Below are 19,142 nucleotides of genomic sequence, written 5' to 3'. Positions count from 1 at the left end.
ACCCAAACGTCTTTTGAATTTTTTATATCTGCTTCGACAGGGTTTAAATAAACAATTAAATTATTTGACATGTTTTCACCAGTGCTAGACCCTTTGGTGTTTTGGTAGTAATAACCAACATCCTGCGTAATATCCCACAAATAAATCCTCATTATAATATCAGCATATCAGTGGCAAGAATAACTGGCTATAATATTCTAAGTGTCGTGAGCTTTAACTTCACATGCCAATAAGAAATTTAGCCTGTTGGAGTCTCAATGTGCCAGATGGCCACAACAAACTCAAATTACAGAAGGCAATATGCTAAAGGTCTTATAGTTTTGGAAACGTACAGAAAGACGAGGCAAATTTTGATTTATTGCATTTAATGACGTTGAAGTATTTGCTACCCTCCTTGAGGTCTCTATACATACATATACTAGATGCATTTACCAATAATCATAAGTTCTTCTTCTATTATATTTTATAACTTATTTATTATATAACTAAAGACATGCTTTTCTTATTTATATTGCTGCTCACTAGCTATATAGTGTGCTCTGTTTTCCTTTGTTTATGGTGGCAATGTAAGAAATTGAGATGCATTTGTTTTTTGTTTCATTCTTTATTTTGAATGTCTGCACATATTTACGGACATAGCAAGTTCTTTCTTCTCAATTATAGTAAAGTAGTTTCAGATAAACAAACTCCTCAAAGCATTCAAAAGACATGTGCACATATAAGCTATGCTTTCACTACCTTTTTGTTTTCCTCCCTGTCTGATCAATGCCAGAAGCAGAAAAGAACACCAAAGCTTTGCTGACTTCTTTTTTTTTTCAAACAGAAGGTGATGCATGCTGTTATGATGCTTCGCTGTTTCAGAAGTTATTTACTGTTCACCCTCCCTCCCTTCTTCTTTGTTATTGAGTTAGTCTTGTGTGTGTGTGTGTGTTTGTTGAATGCAGTAGAATGTGATAATTACTACTACAATTTTGCTGCAGGCAGCCCCTTTATGTTCTAATGTCTCACACCGAGCCATTGTTCACCGGATTGGCTGATTAAGTAAAACAGATAACTATTAAAGAGTTATTTTCTTACATTGCTTTGAAAAACATCTTTGTATGATTTCATACATACTTGAAAAAAAATTTACCTTTTTTTTTCTTCTTTTTGCTTTTGACCAAAAGTCATAATCAATTAAACCTTCAATAACCCAAGTTTACCTTTCAAAACAAAGAGAATCAAATTTCATAACTGCTATACTATTGTGAAAAGTGTGGACCTAAAAGTATGGAAAAGAAAAATCTTAATCAGGGAAAAATAATTGAATTGCCAGACCATTTTATGTATTTTTTCTCTTAAGATTTCTGAAAAACGCATCTTACGTTTTACCTTTCAGACGACATTTCTTTGATTTGATCTTCAATATCACAAACTAGGTAGTAACCAACTCTTTAAACATTTTTTTTTTGAGTAACAAAGCTTGTGTGTAAAACTATTTGGCTTCATCTTTGTTTAAAGCATTTGCATTTCATAAGAAATAAAAAATAAATAAAACCTAATTAATTCTAAAATTGTCCAGAAGCCATGATGACAGTGTCAACACAATGTTAAATGAGGGGAACGGAGAGAACTACATAAACAACATGGAGCAAGGCCAATGTTTTGGACTCAAGTGTTCATAGTGTCATAAAAACTAATTGAAAAATCTAGAAAAGTGATTGTTGAAGAAAGAGAACAAAGAAAAATTTGTGCAAATATATAATTATTTCCTTACATCAATCCTACTTCCCTCTTTGCGTTTCTCTATTTCAACCTCCACTGAGCAATAGAATCCAAGCCACAACAAAAAACATTCAGTTTTAGCTTTGAGGACAATGAAAGTTCTTCCAACAGGCAAATACATATTAGCAGCATGCAGAATTTGCATTTAGGGCAGCTAAAATATAATATCCAGAAATATTGGATTGAGGCAATTTTTGGAAATTGTGATGATGATTGCCATTCAATAAACTGTGCAGCTCAAGTAGAAACCCTGATAACATCTGTGATTACCTATTTTAAAGAAGTTAAAAGTTTGCTAGATCTTTCCGATACAGAAATGCATCTATTGATTCAGTTATTTCCTTCCCAGTTTCACACTAATTCAAGCAATTAAAATAGAAACAGTTGCATCTAATCATGAGGTCTATACACATCGATCTCACTTCATGAAACACTGTCAGTGTGTGTATGTGTGCGTTTGTTTGTGAAGACACAGGTTGGCTTTCAATTCATTAGCAATGTTTATCTATAAAAAATAAAAAAAAAAACTTTAGAAGAGAATTTTACATGTGACTAAGTCTGGGAAAGATGATTATCAGGCACACAAATGGCTCTGTTCCTCATCTGCTTTAAGAATCCTTGTGAGTCAATATAAACACTGAAGCAGCTGAATTATTTATTTGTGTGCAGGGTCACCAGGACTTTTTCCTAATCCAGCTTGTTAATGCATTTATTATTCTACATGTCTATATTCCTTATCTCTTTCTCAGAGTCAAAGCTTTGAATAGGTGGCAACCTTTGGCTGTTACCCCTGCCAGCCATTTACAGTTTTAACATATTCTATTGTCCTCCATTGCAACAGCCTCTATGGTCTGTCGAGACATAAATTATATCTGAGGGGAGCGTGGATATCTGCCGGCCCTGCGGGAGCTTTCAGAAATGATAAGATGGATGTCACATGCATCGTAAGAAGCTAGACCTACAAAGGATGCTTTTGTGCAAAACTATCACGGCTGAAACAGGCATCATTCAATTATTATCCATAGATAGGAATATTTTTCTCTGCACACCGACACCAGCCCTGTGCTGGCTCCTTCACCCTGAGGTCATTGCTGCAGCTTGAAAGACAGTTCTTGGTTGTTTGCTAACAACTCGCTGGAAAATGGACTTTCACAGTTTAAATGCTGCTCCTCCTGCAAAATGTGCGGACTCATCTTTGCAGCTATATTGATTAAAATCAATAAGGTCCAATTTCATCAACAGCTCTGTCCTTGGCTTACTGCTGTCTCTTGTGCAGATGACTAGGATGTGTGATAACTGCTTCTTTCTTCTCTATCTTATTGAGGTGAATGGGTTAACTTGTCGCCCTTAGCTGAAATATTTACATGGCATCATTAGTTTACTTCACCGATTAAAGATTTTGCTGAGTGAAAACAACAACGTACAGGATTCAAAGAAATATTTTGCTGCTCAGACTCATAAAAAGCTTTTTTTGTTTTTTTTTAAATCCATTTAGATGTGTGCTTCTTCTGAAAATTTATGATTACATGTCCTACACAGAGCCATGTAGATCACTGATGCATGTATTTTTAATTGCCAGCCCATTCTTGGGAGTTGGAGGAGGAGGAGGCCCCTGGACAGAGGCAGTGTTAAACTCAGCCATGCTGCCCTGTCACTTAATTTGTTTCATCTGAGCCTGCCTCCCTGGCTCTCTTGCTTGCTTGCTGTCTCTCTGTTTCTCCCCCTCTCTGTTAGTCTGAGTGGTGCTAGCTGACCTTCACTGTGACACAGCCATGACTCTAATTGCATTGATATGTCAGCGAGCTCCAACGGTTGCAGGAGAGCATAGCGATATTAGCCCAAAGCACTGTGGCAGTGCCATGTGAGTTTTCTTTCTTTTCTCTGATGACTCACAGAATCAAGCCACTGAGAACAAATAGACAGACCAATGCTTGCGCTCACATTACACTTGGGGATTGATTCTCAACATGATGCCAGGGCAGCACTAAACTTTGTGGATGAGAGGCAGACAAAGCCTTTGGAGCCCCTCAGCCATACAGTGAATTTTAGAAAAAGTCAAAAAGCTTGGAATGTGACCAATGCGTTTCTGAATGGTTGCTTAGAAGCATGGATCCTTACCCTCCTCCCCCTAATTTGAAAATCAAGGAGATCATAATTTGTCCACACTAATTTACTTATGTTTTGAATTGATATAATTATGTATGTGGTGGCTTTTTTGTTTGAGGCAGCTGCCTCAAACAGAAAGGGTTTGTTTTCCGCACAGAACACAGCAACATCATCAAATTAAATTTGTCAGCTTGTGCATGCTCTCTGTTCTCTCATAATCTGTGCAATATTTCCTCCCTTCTTGTGCCCTTCCCACTGTATGGATCTGCATTTGTTTTTAACATGTCTCAAACTGTTGAATGGAAAGTAGCAGCCCATCCAAAGATTTGCCAGATTTATGATAATGTTATTTATTTAGTGTCATCGTCGCTCTGTTGTGCTCAGTTCTTCTCTGATGCTCTGCCTTTTTCTTAGTTTTGATTCTGATATGGTTTGATTTGATCACATTTTTTTTCCACCGCCAACTGTTGGGTGGGTGTATGCATATCCTTCTGCCTACAGGCTTCTGCGTGTGTGTGTCATGTTTATTCATCAAAGATAAAATCTGAGATAAAGTGGAAGCATAAAATTAGCATATTGCACATGTTAGTCTGTGGATTAAAAGCCTTTTTTGTGCTCTGTAGAACAATGTCTAGATGGAGTCTCCATTGTTCATTTATATTTAAATTTTCACCAACCCACAGTAAAGTCTGTACACAAAATGCAATAGGGCTTCAACTCTTGAAGAAGTCACAATATACATGTAGGCAACTGACAATGCATGAAGGGACATTAGTATGCTTTATTCATCAGAGTTTTGTAATTTCTTCATTTTTCTTTATCCCACAAAAGGGTGTAGATCACTTTGTCGGCCATTTTGTTCGGTAACAAATGCACCATTTTGGCCAAGGTTTTGGAAAAATGTTAGTATGATTTTAAGTCATATAACTTGTCAATACAAAAACATGTATGAATGTAATAAAAATGGCAAACAATGCAAAAACAAGAATTTCATACACAAATGTTTAGGGCTGTTGTAAAAAAATATTTCCGCAATTCTGTAGTCTATAGAATATTTTTACGATTAATCGAGGAATCAGATCTCTCTCACTCTCTCTTTCTCAGTGCATTTCATACCGTTCCAAAACTTTGCTGACGCAGTTCCTCTGTTGTACTCCAACTACCGTGCCACAAAATTTAGCAATCCTTATTTCTCCCCAAGCTCTCACAAAACGCAGCACAATTCAACACCATGCTGCTAGTACTTCACAACAACTCATAGGCAGAAGAGCGCTGCCCACCACAAATAGTGATCCAGGCAGAACATGGTGCACTTCATAATAAAACATAATTTAAAGAAGCTTCGAGGCAGATACATCTTTCTCGAGGAATCGTTTCAGCCCTACAAATGATTTCATTTAAAAGAGTCTATAAAAGGCCAGTGTAAAATGAACAAATGTTTTTATTTCACTCATTTAGGTCAATATTTGAGACTGACATTGATTGCACACAGATTACTATGTATAATGTATTTGTTTTTGTAAATGTAGGTGATTTATCTTCGAGCTAATGAAATCCTAAATCTTGAGCATTGCATAAGACCAACTAAATAATTTGATATACAGAAATGTTATGTCCTAAACAATCATGATAATTTGATTGTTTAGGACTAAAAGTTACTCCTAAAGGATCTAGCTAAGACTTTTGTAGCCAAGGCTCCAGCCATGTTTATGAAAAGTTTAGTGGAAGGACAAACTATGATGCAAAGTGGTGCAGAGGAAACAATAGCCTCAAAGGACGAGTGAAGGAACGTGGAATGCACGATGCTGAAGAATTTAAGTTTCTGACCTTTGATGTCATCTTATTGTAAGATGACATCATAAAAATAATGTCATCTTAATTAATGCTAAAACAGCTGAAAAATTATCCAAGCATCCAAATTACTGTACACCCAGTGGACTTTTGTTAAAAGTTGACATTTTGACATAGTGATCTATTCTCAATATTAATCTATGGCACTTTTTGATCTGATTAATTATATGCTGTCGTTGACTGTCTGTTTCAAGTAATTGTACTATATTTAGTTTTTGTTTTTTGTTTTTTGGGGGAGTTTTTGGAACACTTTTCCCATTTTGCTTTTTGAATGAAATGGAGAACTTTTCACATCTGCGCTGGTGATCTGTGGTTCTGTACAAAGAGTTGGGGTTGAAGGACAGCTGACGAATGAGTAGCAGCAAAAACTAAAAAGAAACTTGTGATTTTCAGACAGGACAAAATAAAGGGGAAGTGAATGATTTCAAGGAGGCAGAAGGAAGTGCATGATTTTTTGTTTTGTTTTTTCAGAGAGGAAAACCTGTGTTGATGGAGACAGGCTGGTTACCAGATGGGTTTTGTCAGAGAGAGAAAAGGGAACACAGAGAGGAAAATGCTTAAGAGATGGTGGCTGATGTGGCTGTCTGTAATATGATATGGCAGATGCGATTTATTTTTAGGACACAAGGCCCCAGAACGATAGGTTTTATAGGGTTTTGAGTGGGTTGATCTTTTTAAATATTCAACTTCAATGAAATATGGAGCATGACTCCAGGCTGTTTGGAATTCATAAGTCTGCATGGCAGGACTGGCCCTGCATATTGAGAGCTGTCAGAGTCGGCCCGAGTGTTAAACACAACCCCTCAGCTGGCAGTGCAAACAACGGCAGTGGAAAAAAAACTGGGAATAAAAGAGGCAAACAATAAAACACTTCAATTGGACGTAGAAGTATTGAATCAGCAGTTACTGTAAAGACTGAGGATAATCGGCACATGTTGCCTGTAGAGGTTTGAAAATAATGCCACCAAGATGAGGCAGCAGGACTAAATGTTCTTCTTGTTTTTAAGTTCAGCTAGACATGAAATTATTATACATCTACATCAAAGTCTTTACATAACATTGTCAAGTTGAATAGTTCTACAGGTTAAACATTAAGAAGCAAAGAGTTAAAAAATAACTTAAGTGTTATTAGGGCTTCATTTTAATCATGTTAGCGTTACACTGTGTAGAAACATATTATTCCAAGAGTGAGCTGAACAATGTGCAAGAAAAGCATATGGTTGCTCACTTTGTTTATGACCATCTGCAATAAAAGTGAGCCACCGAACAGGAAAAAGCAATATGAACTTAAAACATCTACTGGTATTTATTTCGATGAGGACGTAAGTGAGAATGAAACATAAAGATGAAAAGCCTTTTTGGATGTAAGCATATCCCTGCATAGAGTCAGAGCCTATTTAAAAAAAAACAATAAAGACAACAATCTGTTTGAGAAGAGTATGATGAAGTGGAGCTTATTCTTCTCTCTGAATATTTTCCCCCTACCTCAGAATATGAAGCTGCAACCAAAATGTTCAGAAATAAAGGAAAATAACTAATTTAAAGATTTTTAGTGTTTGCTCATAACAGGCTAATTTCTATCTTGAAACCAATTATCAGTGCATGTTTATTTAGATGCTTTTTTCTCTTATCATAATAGTGGGATTTTCTTGTGCATTTTATATCCTAAACTATTGTTGACCACATTCAAACTGTTGTTGCTCATTATAAAAAAGATTTCTAAAACTGTCTTAAGTATTCAGATTTTTTTCCGCCCAAAATTAACAGTGTTCCCTGCCATTTCAGTGAGCCTCTGCGCATAATGAGACATAGTCCTCCGGACATGCTTTTCATAAACCTTTCAGTCTAATAAGTTTATTATTTCTTGGAGCTGACTGATTGAAAGCTAACAGAGAAATGTGTGCTTCTGTCTTTCTGAGTTGCGAATGAGTTGCAGCTTTGAGGCTGGAGGCATGTGAAGGATCAATATTTTCCTCCCTGTTTGTGTGACAGGTGTACACTGCGAGAGAAAAGCGGCTGATAGAAATCCTTAGTTAGTGTGAACTCACCGAGGGGAAATACATATGCATTAGGTTACGACTGCTGGGGATATTTACCAGCAGTAACCACACAAACAACAACAACAGGTAGCGGAGCCTGAAACCAAGACATGTTTAATTCATGCCAGTTGCAGCAGAGTGCACTTGCTCTAAACCTGTATCTGTAAAACAGTTGGTGCTTATTGGGAGTAGACCACATTGGTGTATTTGTGTGTGTGGGTGTGTGTGCGTGTGTGTCTGCTTCAATGCAGTGATGTGTGTCTGTCAGGCTGTCTTCCTATGTTTGTGTCTGATGTCTGCTTTTCTGTGTGTGTGCGGCAAACAAACAGAGATGAGAGACCCCAGGAAATGATGATGTCCTTGTATAAAGAAACATTCTCAGTCCATTACCCTGCATGTAGAAATAATTAGTTTAAAGCGGGAGTAAGAGACTAGGTTGCAGGAACCATCTGCCAGGTGTCTTTCCACTTTGTAAAGCAGGCAAAGTAATTTGTGCTCCATGAAGAATTTCACCTCTTTTTCTACACCAGTGTATGCAAAGTTCATATTTGCAGGTTTGATGACCATGACTTTTTGTTAATCTTTCATCTCACAGTGACATGTAGCTCTCTTGAGATTAATTTAAAAGTCCTTATTTCTCAAAGATTATTCATCCCTCAAGCCATAATGCAATGCTATTATAATGTTTTTCTCTTTATAATAACTTAATAATTATTACATAATATATTTACTCTTTTATTTTGTATCTAGTTATGGGTGTGCATTACGTTGCTGAGATTTTGCTTGTATTGATCTATTTGTGCCATCAGAACATGGAAACTACTTTTATCATGTGTTCTCATATCTTTATCTGCTGATGGTCAAAAGATTGATTTTCGGCTACATGAAAGAAACGTTTTTCATCTGTTTTGGCTTTGCTGTTTTCTGTCCTCTGCTGGGTGTTTTGGCAGTATGATCCAATGTGTACATGGTAGAAGTGCTAGTAGCAGGAATGCAGGCTTGCTTTGAAAGCAGCATTGGGTCCACCATGGCGTGTTAATGCAATGTCATGCTTGGCTGCAGTGCACGCAGGTTTAGGTTCAAACTTTCAGCCAACGGACTTGAGCGCAGGCTTTTCATATCCAACAGATTTGTCTTGTTGGATTTAAGCAGTCAATTATTCTAACAACACTATTAATGCCTTGTTCTTTTAACATTGATGAACAAATCAGACATTGCATTATAGCCACAGTTAAATTATTACCCGTCTTGTTGCACCACAATGTCCTGTCAGGGGAACCTGACACATTTTTAGAATAGTGGTCCTATTTCCAACACAGCAGCAGCAACATTTCACCGTAACAGCAGCCGGGGCTGAAGTGGGTCGTGCTGAATCTTCTTAGAGGTGGCTCAAAGAAGATGTCAAAGAGTCTGAGATGTTTATCCTGCCTCCAAACACCCCAAGTACCAATGTTACGGGACTTGATGACATCTGCGGGAAGGAAACCTAATCCACAAAGATCCCACCTCAGATCCCGCAGGGCCCAAACCACCATTTAAAAATGAAAGCCCCCAGATGTCCTCTTTCCATGTACTGACTGACTGGAGCTGTTTTTGTAGCGCAAATAATAAAAAAAGGAAATTATTTCATTTTGGGCCAGCGGTCCAAATGTTATGCCTCTGTATATACACACCTAAATCCACAGTTTCTCAGATAACGCAGTTAAACAAATATGACATATTGAAGATGTCTTCTGTTTTGTCTGTACACTTCTGTGTGAAAAGGTCTTTGTCATATCCATTAAGAAAATTCTTACAAGACTGTAGTCACAGGGTGACCTATAAATGTCAAGCAACCACTGACCGTTCTCTCTTCTGAGCCACTTACACAGACTCCACTCATGGTGGTCACAGATCACTGATATATCATTCAACATTTTGTGGCTTTATGTTAAACTCTCAGAGATCATTTATTTAGTTTTATATTTACAGAGAACTCTCTCAGACTGTATAAATGGAGTTAGTCTTTTTTTTTTTTCCATTCAAAAGCACATTTACAAGTTGCCATTTTGTAATAAGTTATGTAAATTTGACCTTTGTCAAATTGTGTTTAAATCAGACTTTTAAAAAATGCTAACTAATGCTTTTTATGATAGATATTACTGTCATTATATGTAAAATTCTACTTTACTGCAATAATTATTTGGACTGCATAAACTTTACATTTTGTTAGCGCCTATGTTTTCTTTCTTTTGTTTAATTTTATTTATTGAAAACATAGTCAAAAACACAACCAACCCAAAAACCTTCTAAATGAAGGCCTCTGAAAGCAGCAAAAGCAATGTAAGTGGTTTTTTTATTTATTTTTTTTTTCTGTTCTCAAGTGGAATTTTCTAAGTTTTAATTAAACAGCAGAGTTCTTCATATTTCTAAGTTTCCTGGAATATTTTTATTTTTTGCACATTCTTTTGTGTGTGTTACATGTGCATCCACAGTAGTGCTTGAGATTGTTGAATGTGTTAAAAAGGATACAAGAGCGGAGGGTGTTAAATCACAACTTAACAAAGGATAACACTTTGACATGCATTAGAGCAAAGAACACCTCAGTCACCTAAAACAGTGCTGTTTTCACATTACCCAGAGGGACTGCGACGTTTCTCTTTCAACAATCCATCTCCAAGCCTGCTCTGTTTTCTCTTCTGCCTCATCTTTATAACACCTTCACTTTTTCTACTTTATTTCAGTCTAGTACAAATTATAGTCATTGAGTCCAAATCATGCCACTGTCTCTGGGCTGTTGGTTCTGTCCACCCTGTCATCTTCTTCCTAATTATTACTTTTCCTCCCCTCTTGTTTTCTTTCCACTCACCTTTCAGTGCCTTCTGCTTCTCATGTTTAATCCCGTTTGATATTTTTTTTTCTCTGTGACAAAGTCTGCAGAAAGATCAGTGTGCACACACACAACAGGCTACAACCAACAAACAAGGGACAAACCTTAGGTGATTGTTGCATTGCCCCATAACGATCTTTAATTACAGCCGGCCTACCCAGGATACACACAGGAATGCTAACAAGCTGTCTGCTAGTGTTTACGTCTTAGAAGTCTTGCTTTGTGACACTGCCAAATGCTTAACTTTAGAGATCAAACCAAAATGTAACTTTTCTTTAAATGCAAGTCCTTCGCTTTCAAAGTCACAAAATATAAAATTTTATTCTTTTAGACAAAATAATGAGGTTTGTTTTCCAACTGCTGTCTGAACTTGTACAACCATTCATCAAAGCTGTGAAAGTTAACACTGTTTGCTTATCTTAGGCTGTTTTCTTCCTTTCGAGCATTTTTTCTAGTCTGAATATAAAAATAAGCCATTTAGTTGCTGAATCTGTTTTCTTGTACTAATTGTTGACAGACAAACAGTAGTGAAGTCGTATAATGTTACCAGATAATCATCCCAGGCACAGCAACAAATCTACTAAAGAGCGACCGAAAAGAGTGTCGGTGAATTACATTTGAGATTCACAGAAAATCCAACTAGTGATGGCAGTCAGACATGATCAAAGTTACCGTGTTGTCGGGCTCAGTTACAATATTGGGCATTTTCACAAATCAAACATCACTGATACCTAAACTGAACCAGGAAGGATCATAACATCCACATTAAGATGGATGTTGTCTGATTTCTTCTGACTTTTTCTTTTAAAGATGTCAGTCTTCTTTAAAAAGAGACTCTGACATTGGCTAAATAGACAACACTATGGGAATTAGGGATTTTTGACATAATGTTTTATTTTACCATAAACATATTTAGACAGTACATTTTCAATTCAGACAGTAAGTGGAAAAAAATGATTTCTTGTTGTTGATAGGAGAAATTAGAAAGCGAAATCAAATTAGGCCAAAAACTTTATTGGCAGGTCAGAGCTTTACAAATTGAGTATTGATTGAAAGTTAGCAACAAAATCCACAGGCACTGCATTTTGGTCCAATCAGAGTCCATATCCAAACCTTTTTGAATGAAGGTTGTGAAAAGATGAGTCTATACACTTCACTGAACTAAAGAAATGTTGCCAAAGCTGTTAAACAATTTCTCCTCAGCCACAGTGGAGACTTGTAAATAATTTCACAAGATGCTTTGTTATTTGTATTTAGGTTTTCTCAAATGATTTATCTAATCATTTCAGTAAGTTTTTTTTCTGCTTTTTAATTTGGAACCTTGGTAAACAGTTGGTGAATAAAATTTTAAAACTACATAAAGCTTTTTTTTTTTTTTATCAATCCTCCCCTTTATTATTTTTTACACTCAGATTTTTGTTTTATATTTTTAAATGCATCAAAGTTAAATAGAATGTATTATAATTAACTTTGAAAAACCCTCCTTTATTAGATACATCAGACTTCTTATAATAAAATCTGCTACACCATACATAATTTTCTTTTGAAGTTATTTATTTTTAAGCATACAATAATAGAGCCTATAAAAGCTGATGATATAGCTTTTTCCCACCCTGTTTAAATAATAAGCAAAATCATCAAAAGCTGTAGTAGCACTTACATTTGTTAAATCATTGCTTTTCTTATTGAGTCAGCATCGAAATGCCTAGAAAGTATGAAATTAAAAGATAAATGTATCCTCCCAGACATAGTAGCTGCAGATTAAGGCTGCATCATTGTATATGTTGCACATTATCAACAGGCGCTTCAGAAAAAAAAAAAAATCCCTTTCATATAATAATTACTAGACAGCGCAGTCATTATTACGTTTATTTAGCGGAAAACATGTCAGCTATTCTGATTTTAGCCTGCGAGAGTATTTCCGCTTTATTTATTTTTGTCAGTTTGTACAAAAAGAGCAATTAGAAAGTGTTAACTATGGCCGTGAAAAACTGGCTTAGAAAATTTCTTGCTGTTTTCCTAAACCTCCTATTAAAAAGTAATCAAACACTTGACAGTTTAATCGCTGGTTGAAATATTTGTTTATTTATATTTTGAACTATTCCCGTTTCTTTAAAGGTTTTGTTGTTTGTTGCATGATTCAAGTGCACTTGCAAATGTAAAAGACAGTCGGGAAAGTCAACATGTACACTGAACACACATTGCCAACAAGCTGCGTTTTGATTTATGGCAGGTGTAAGTAAGTATATGTTTGATCTTGCTAAGTTTAACTCGTTGTGTCAGTCATTGCTTTGAGGGAAAACATCCCTTCACTGTCTGTGCCTCTTTCTGAGTCTTCATGACTACTCTCTTCTTAAAGTGATCAAATGCACCCAATGTCATAAAAGATGACAGAAAAAAAAGAGCAGAGGAGAGGCTCATCTACATCTATATTTGAACAGGCAAATGCAAACGGACCAAATGATCTAAGCAAGGAGAAAGTGTGTGTTTCCTTCAGCAGTTATGTGCAGGGGGAAGGGAAAAATAAACAAATGTTTCGTTTGGCCCTTTACGTTTACACAGAATGCCGTCTTATTAGATATGTGGCAAATCCACTATTGTTCCATCTTGAAATTCCCAGTGATGCTTTCAAGCCATTTAGAATTGCAACATGTCTGTTTGATTTGAGATTTTACTTGTCTTCTGCTGCAACAGAAGCGGTGTCAGTCGCTGGGTAAAAGGCTCTGGGCTTTGAGACTCAATTTTAAAGAGCATTTTGCAGAGAAGCTGAAAGCGAGAAGTTCCGTCTGCCAGCTCGTTTATCAATGTTTTTCTTCTCAAGTCTGCCTTCCAGGAAACTAAAGGGCAGCGTTGGACTGAAGTTTGTGATAGACTGGTATTTTAGTACAATCACATTGTGTTTATGGTTTGCACTCTGGAAAATAGTGGTCTTCCGAATCTGTTGACTGTTTTGTCCCAGTCTCTTCACAGCCAGTCAAATAGATGAGTTTATTGTTACTGCAAATATGGCACTATGGCTTTTTGAATCACACAGTGAAATATGCAGCCAGGTTTTGTTGCATAATTCACTGTCTCCTGCCTGCGTACCAACTTTTCCACACAGGAGGAGAACACCTGGGAGGTGGAGGGAGATGAACGAGTTCAGGCTCATCTGCATTATTGGAAGCTACAAATATAAATGGAACAAATGATCTTATGAACGGAAATGTGGAGTGCTGTTTGTTGCTTTGTGAAAATTGAACATAGCTCTTTTTCTCAGGCTTATGGGACAGGAAAAGCTTTCGAATGGACTGCCACTTCAAAGTGTAAAGATGAGTGCTGATATTGGAAAATCAGTATTCTGTTTTCATACATAGATTAGAGTACATATTCCAGATATCCTGTCAATCATTTAAAAGAACACAAAAGCAATATTCGTCTATCTTAACCATCAACGGTTTTAAAAGGAAACTGCAGCTCTAAGACACCATTATTGCTGCAGGAAACAAAAAAAGCTAATCCTATTTCCCCATAACTGCTGTTGGTCAAAGGCAGTAAGTGAAACAAACAAACAAAAAAAAAACTACCCAATTTACACGGACATGCACCAAATTATTTTTCTTAGAGCTGAAACTGAACGACAATTAAGATAAACGCCAGAGAGCTGTCAATATATAAAAGCAGAAAGCATCCATGGGGATTCTACTGAATACTCTTTTTGTTATATCTAATTATTTATGGAGAACTCTTGCTTTTGTTGTTGTTGTTTTTTTTTTTAGGAGGAATGGGGGTTGAGGTCTGTTAAGTGTGGGAGAAATAATTTGTCTTTTTCTGCTCCAAATCTGATCAGATGTCCATGCTGATCATTTTGAAAAGTGTTGCTAATCAGTCAGGCCCCCTTCTCTAGCAAACTCTGACCTCCTCCCACAAGCCTTAATTCTGTGATTTAACATCAGCCGGGTGTAAAAGTGGTAATGGACGCACTAATCTGCATCTCTGGCTCGACTATTTTTTCTTTTTTTTTTTTAGAAACTGCTCTCTTGATATTTCCCATCGTGCCATAAACAGAGGCATATCGGAATAAAAGTATGCTAACAAGGTCAAAATGTGAGAAAAGTTGAGCTGATTTAAAAAGAAATAAAGATTGACTTTCTATGTCTCGCATGTGCCATGTGGGCAGTCAGCTTACAATGTACTTTTTTCAAACAGTCAGGTGATCGAACTTCAGTGCTTGCAAGCGTGCCTAAATGTTTAGTTGAATTGTTTAGAAAGTTGTTCATGCAATCACTAATTAACCTTAAAACAGTTCAATATTGATTAATGTAGCGCCCTTACCACCATTAGTCGGCCAGTTACTGTGGTTTGGGTCACTGACATGGTATCCGAGAACCTATTTAAATTTGATTTGGTACGTGCTTGGAGACCAGATTGATCTTTTCTTTGCTGCCCGCGCTGTCGCAGCATGCGTTCTATGGAAAACCTGTGCTGGTCTAGTGTTCAAACCCAAGGCTGTCCAGAGCAGCAAATTTGATTAAAATTTGACTTGACTTGTTCTCCCTTCCACCCTTTGTCAGCTGTTTGTTAAATGAGTCCAACCTGTGAGATTAGGTATGTTTTACATTTCTCTGATGTGTTTTACAGCTTAGATGAAGGCATATGTTGAGAAGCTCGGGAAGCTTCAAAGGATGGGGCAGTTTGGTGTCACAGGCAGGCAGAATGAGGAAAGAACTGAACTTGCCAGTTCTTTGATCATCTTCAGTGCTAAAGTCAAATCCCTGTTAGGAAAAGAAGGGAAAAAATGGGTTTTTAGATAAAACATCTTATTCAAGCATGCATTTTTCCTATTTTTGCTTCTTTTTGTAGTGCAAAATGTAGATATGTAATGATACCACATATTGTAGATTTTCAGAAATAATAATTAAGGCTGCTTGAAGTCCTGAAAGTGAGATTAAAATGTATGCTAATAAAAATTCATCCTAAAATTTCTTCACAATGAATATCTGTCCTTTTTCCCTGGTGTTGGTTTAAAAGAGATGTCAAAATGCAAATACTTAATAACACAATGCATTGTTCTCACAGCTTCAGCTTTGAATTTGAGAGATTTTTTTTTTTTATGTGTTAAGGAAGAATGTTTGTGTGGTGCTGCTAAGAAAGACAGCTGCAGATGCCAGAGTTTTAGAGGGAGGACAAAAGAACAGGATGTGATGGGCAAACTGGGAACGGATAGACTGCGGAGAGTAATTGTTAGCTGTTACTGTTCAGACTGTTACAACAGGAAGAAAAGGCAAAAAGAGAGTGAGACAGTCATCCAAGGATTGAATCTTCAGCTCTGGTTAATGTTCAGTCATACCAGCAAAGTAAACACATGCTACTCATTTCGCCCCTCACTGCCTCTTGTTTGCTTTTTGTGTGTGTGTGTGATTGTTGGCTTTCTTTGCTTATTTTGCACTTGGGGTCCTTCTTCCCGGCTCTGCTCCCTTTATCCTTATTTATTTGTCAGAGGTGGTGTTCAGGGACGTTCCTTGTCATTCGTCAGCTTGGCCCATAAAACACACTGTCATGACTGACTGGCCACGCTCCAAACTCATTACCGATTGGCTGACAGAGCGGGTCGCTGTGTTCTGCTCTGCTGTGTTGACTCCTGTTTGCCAGACATTTCAGGCTCGGGAAACTTTAAATGCGCCGGCGCCTTTCCTTTCGCCGCTCCTCTCAGTCTCACACTCAAGGTCACATGAATATGGATTTCGCCTCCTCTTCCAGTGCGCACATACTGATGATGAAGTCTAAGATCTACTCACAGGGATTATAAATCAGAATGCAGGTCTGATTCTGGCATCTGGGCGTCGCTCTGTTCCACTGTCTGCCCGGAAACATGTTTTGGAGGAATAAGAAAAGATAGAGAGGACTTTTGTGCGAGCAGAGATGCTGCAAAAGGAGAATGGATGATGATGGTGGAAACGAGGGAGGTGGAGCCAGTTGCGGGGGCAACTTGTGAGGAAAACGTGAAAGAGAATACGAGATTGGAAAAGGCCAACATACTATGTTATTGAGTTTCTGTTGCAGTTGATCAGCCATATCCATTTCATCATCGCGAGTTGGCTGCACGCCACAGTCTGCTGCAGAAAATCTATCCTCATCAATGTGCATATACACTGTATTTATGTCTGTTCATCCAGAAGAACTGTATGCATGACCATTTATTTTGCACGTCAACATGCTTGCTAAAGTGCTTATTACTTTCTAATACTTTTATGTTTGCTGTGTTGTAACTGTCACTACATTTTCTAGTCACTCGTCTGCCTCTCCTCTTTGTAATTTAATCTTTAATCTGATTAACCTCTCTGGCTTTTCATTCATTTAACGAGTCACGCTTTCCCTCCTCCTTGCTCTCCTCCGTCTTCTCTTCACTATTGTTCTCACTCCTTTGCCTTTGTTTTTCTCACGCAGAAAACAACAAGGCACCTTTGCAAAGGTCTCGCTCCCGGCAGAATGTAAATGCGAGCTCGGCGGCGTCAAAACCTCCCCCTGCCAGGGAGGTGCGCAATGAATCTGAAGGCTATCCGTCTGTAGCCAGGGCCAAGGTGTCTACCTGTTCTGAAGTGGGCCAAAAGTACAAAAACACTCCGGGTGACAGCCGTGGGCTGGACAGGGAACGGGCGGCGGACAGAGAAGTGGTCAAGCTGGCTGAGAGAAAGCCAGAAATGAAAGCGGAGAGTCCCGTCCTCCAGACGGCCGCCGACGCTAACGGAGAACCTGATGTGGAGGCTCTACTGGCCAGACTCAGAGCATTGTAAGATTAATTTCTTATCACTGAAAGAAAATGTTACAATACAGCAATAAATAAATAAATGCTTTTTATGTGAGCATAAAACATTATCTCACAGGACCAACATTTCTAAATAGAGGAAGGAGTCGCCACACAGTTAGTACAATGAAAGTAATGAGTCTGAATACTCGGATTTTAATCCTTCATTACATAACGGCAATTAAAAACATAATTATATCCAAAAAGATTTAGCAGAATATGATCCTGATATGTGTACTGCCAACATAGCTACATATCAACCAGACAATTTCAGCTCTATACTGATATGATAATATCAAATACAAATAGTACATTTACGCAAAGCTGTTGAAGCTGCAGCACATCGTAGTAGAAAATAGATAGAAGTAAGCAGCTCTATGTATTCTAGAGATTTGCAGTGTTACAGAAAACTTTCACATTAGTGCTTTTTTAGATTGTGCGTTAGATGCTGGCTTTGTATGTTAGCAGTTTAACACAATAAATTATATTTGTTAATAAAAACATTTACGCTTTTTTTTCTTCTGCAATATTTGTACTTTTACTCCTTTCTAAGATTTTGATATGTTTTATACTCCAAGAACCTTTAAAAGTGTATATAATGAAATATAATGGACAAAGAATTAAGCCATAATTATACTTTAATGGTACTTAAATCAAGATTTCTGCACAATCTTAAAAACGCCTCAAAGAACTGTATTTTCTTTCATAATCAAATGTTTCATTTTCTAGATTTTCTCCTTCCTTTTTTTCCCCAAAAAGGACAAATATCTAAAACTGCTATATACATAGTGATTTGTTTTATTGCTATTGTTTATCTTATGTTGATTTATATTTAAATAAAATGCTTTGATTTGATACATCTGTCCTTAATCCTTTTTATACATCTGTATTTGGGTTTTTGACCTGTTGACTGAATATATACCCATACAAAATTTAAATGCTGAGGTTTTTTTTAATTTTTCACTACTTTTTATTGACTCTAAATCTTGGTTGAACCGAATAATGTTTCTTATGCAGGTCAAATGTGAGCAAATCTTGTATTTTTATCATTTTTACAAAAAGATTGAATGCCACACAGTTCCATTTTTGTTTTCTAATATTTAATCAAATTTTCTGAGATTTCCAAAAAGGTATAAAAACAAATATAAGACATGCAGAAATTTAAGTCTAGAAAAGTATAACATTTTAAAATGAAACATTGTGTAGTTTTTCTAGTAAATGTCAATTTGTTTTTGTATTTTGTCTCTGCACACTGATTTTTCATAATTTTTGTGTGCCTCCCCTAAATTTGCAGAAAAAGCCGAAGTATTGTCTGAGCGCTGTTAAAGATGCCGTTTATCTTCATTCTAACATTCCTTCTGTCATTACTCGTCAAATACATGTTTTTGTCTATCTGTATTCGCTTTTATTGAAATATTTACAATAAAATTTAAGCAGTTTTCTTTTGCCTTTTGTGAATATTCTTTTGTAATGTCATCTGTGTATGTACTTTTTTTTATCTTTAGCATTGCTCATGGTCATCATACATGTAGTTCTGGAGCAGATTTAAAGGAAGGTAAGCACTGACTACATCCTCACATCCTGACCCTGAAAAAAACCCTGACAAGCTTAAAACCATCAAAACACCTCCCAGTTGTTAACAAGTGCAGACAACCTCACAACCACTGAACACCAGTTTGCAGCACCAGTCAGCAAGTAAAGCTCCAATCATGTTTGTGGTGAGGATGGT

General features: G+C 36.9%; 1 protein-coding gene across 1 annotated transcript in view; it reads left to right on the top strand.

Annotated features, from left to right (window-relative positions):
• The window catches only part of LOC129369604 (protein diaphanous homolog 3-like), a 147,250-nt gene extending 128,391 nt beyond the window's left edge, over positions 1 to 18,859 (top strand). Inside the window, exon 29 of the mRNA XM_055045118.1 lies at positions 17,056 to 18,859. Coding sequence (XP_054901093.1) covers positions 17,056 to 17,402 — 347 coding nt within the window. The 3' untranslated portion in view covers positions 17,403 to 18,859. The remainder of the gene's footprint in view (positions 1 to 17,055) is intronic.
• Positions 18,860 to 19,142: the final 283 nt, after the last annotated feature.

Source organism: Poeciliopsis prolifica, unplaced genomic scaffold (genome assembly GCF_027474105.1).
Source record: "Poeciliopsis prolifica strain line A6 unplaced genomic scaffold, Auburn_PproV2 SCAFFOLD021, whole genome shotgun sequence".
Classification (NCBI taxonomy): Eukaryota; Metazoa; Chordata; class Actinopteri; order Cyprinodontiformes; family Poeciliidae; genus Poeciliopsis; species Poeciliopsis prolifica.
This window is presented reverse-complemented; position numbering and strand designations above follow the sequence as displayed.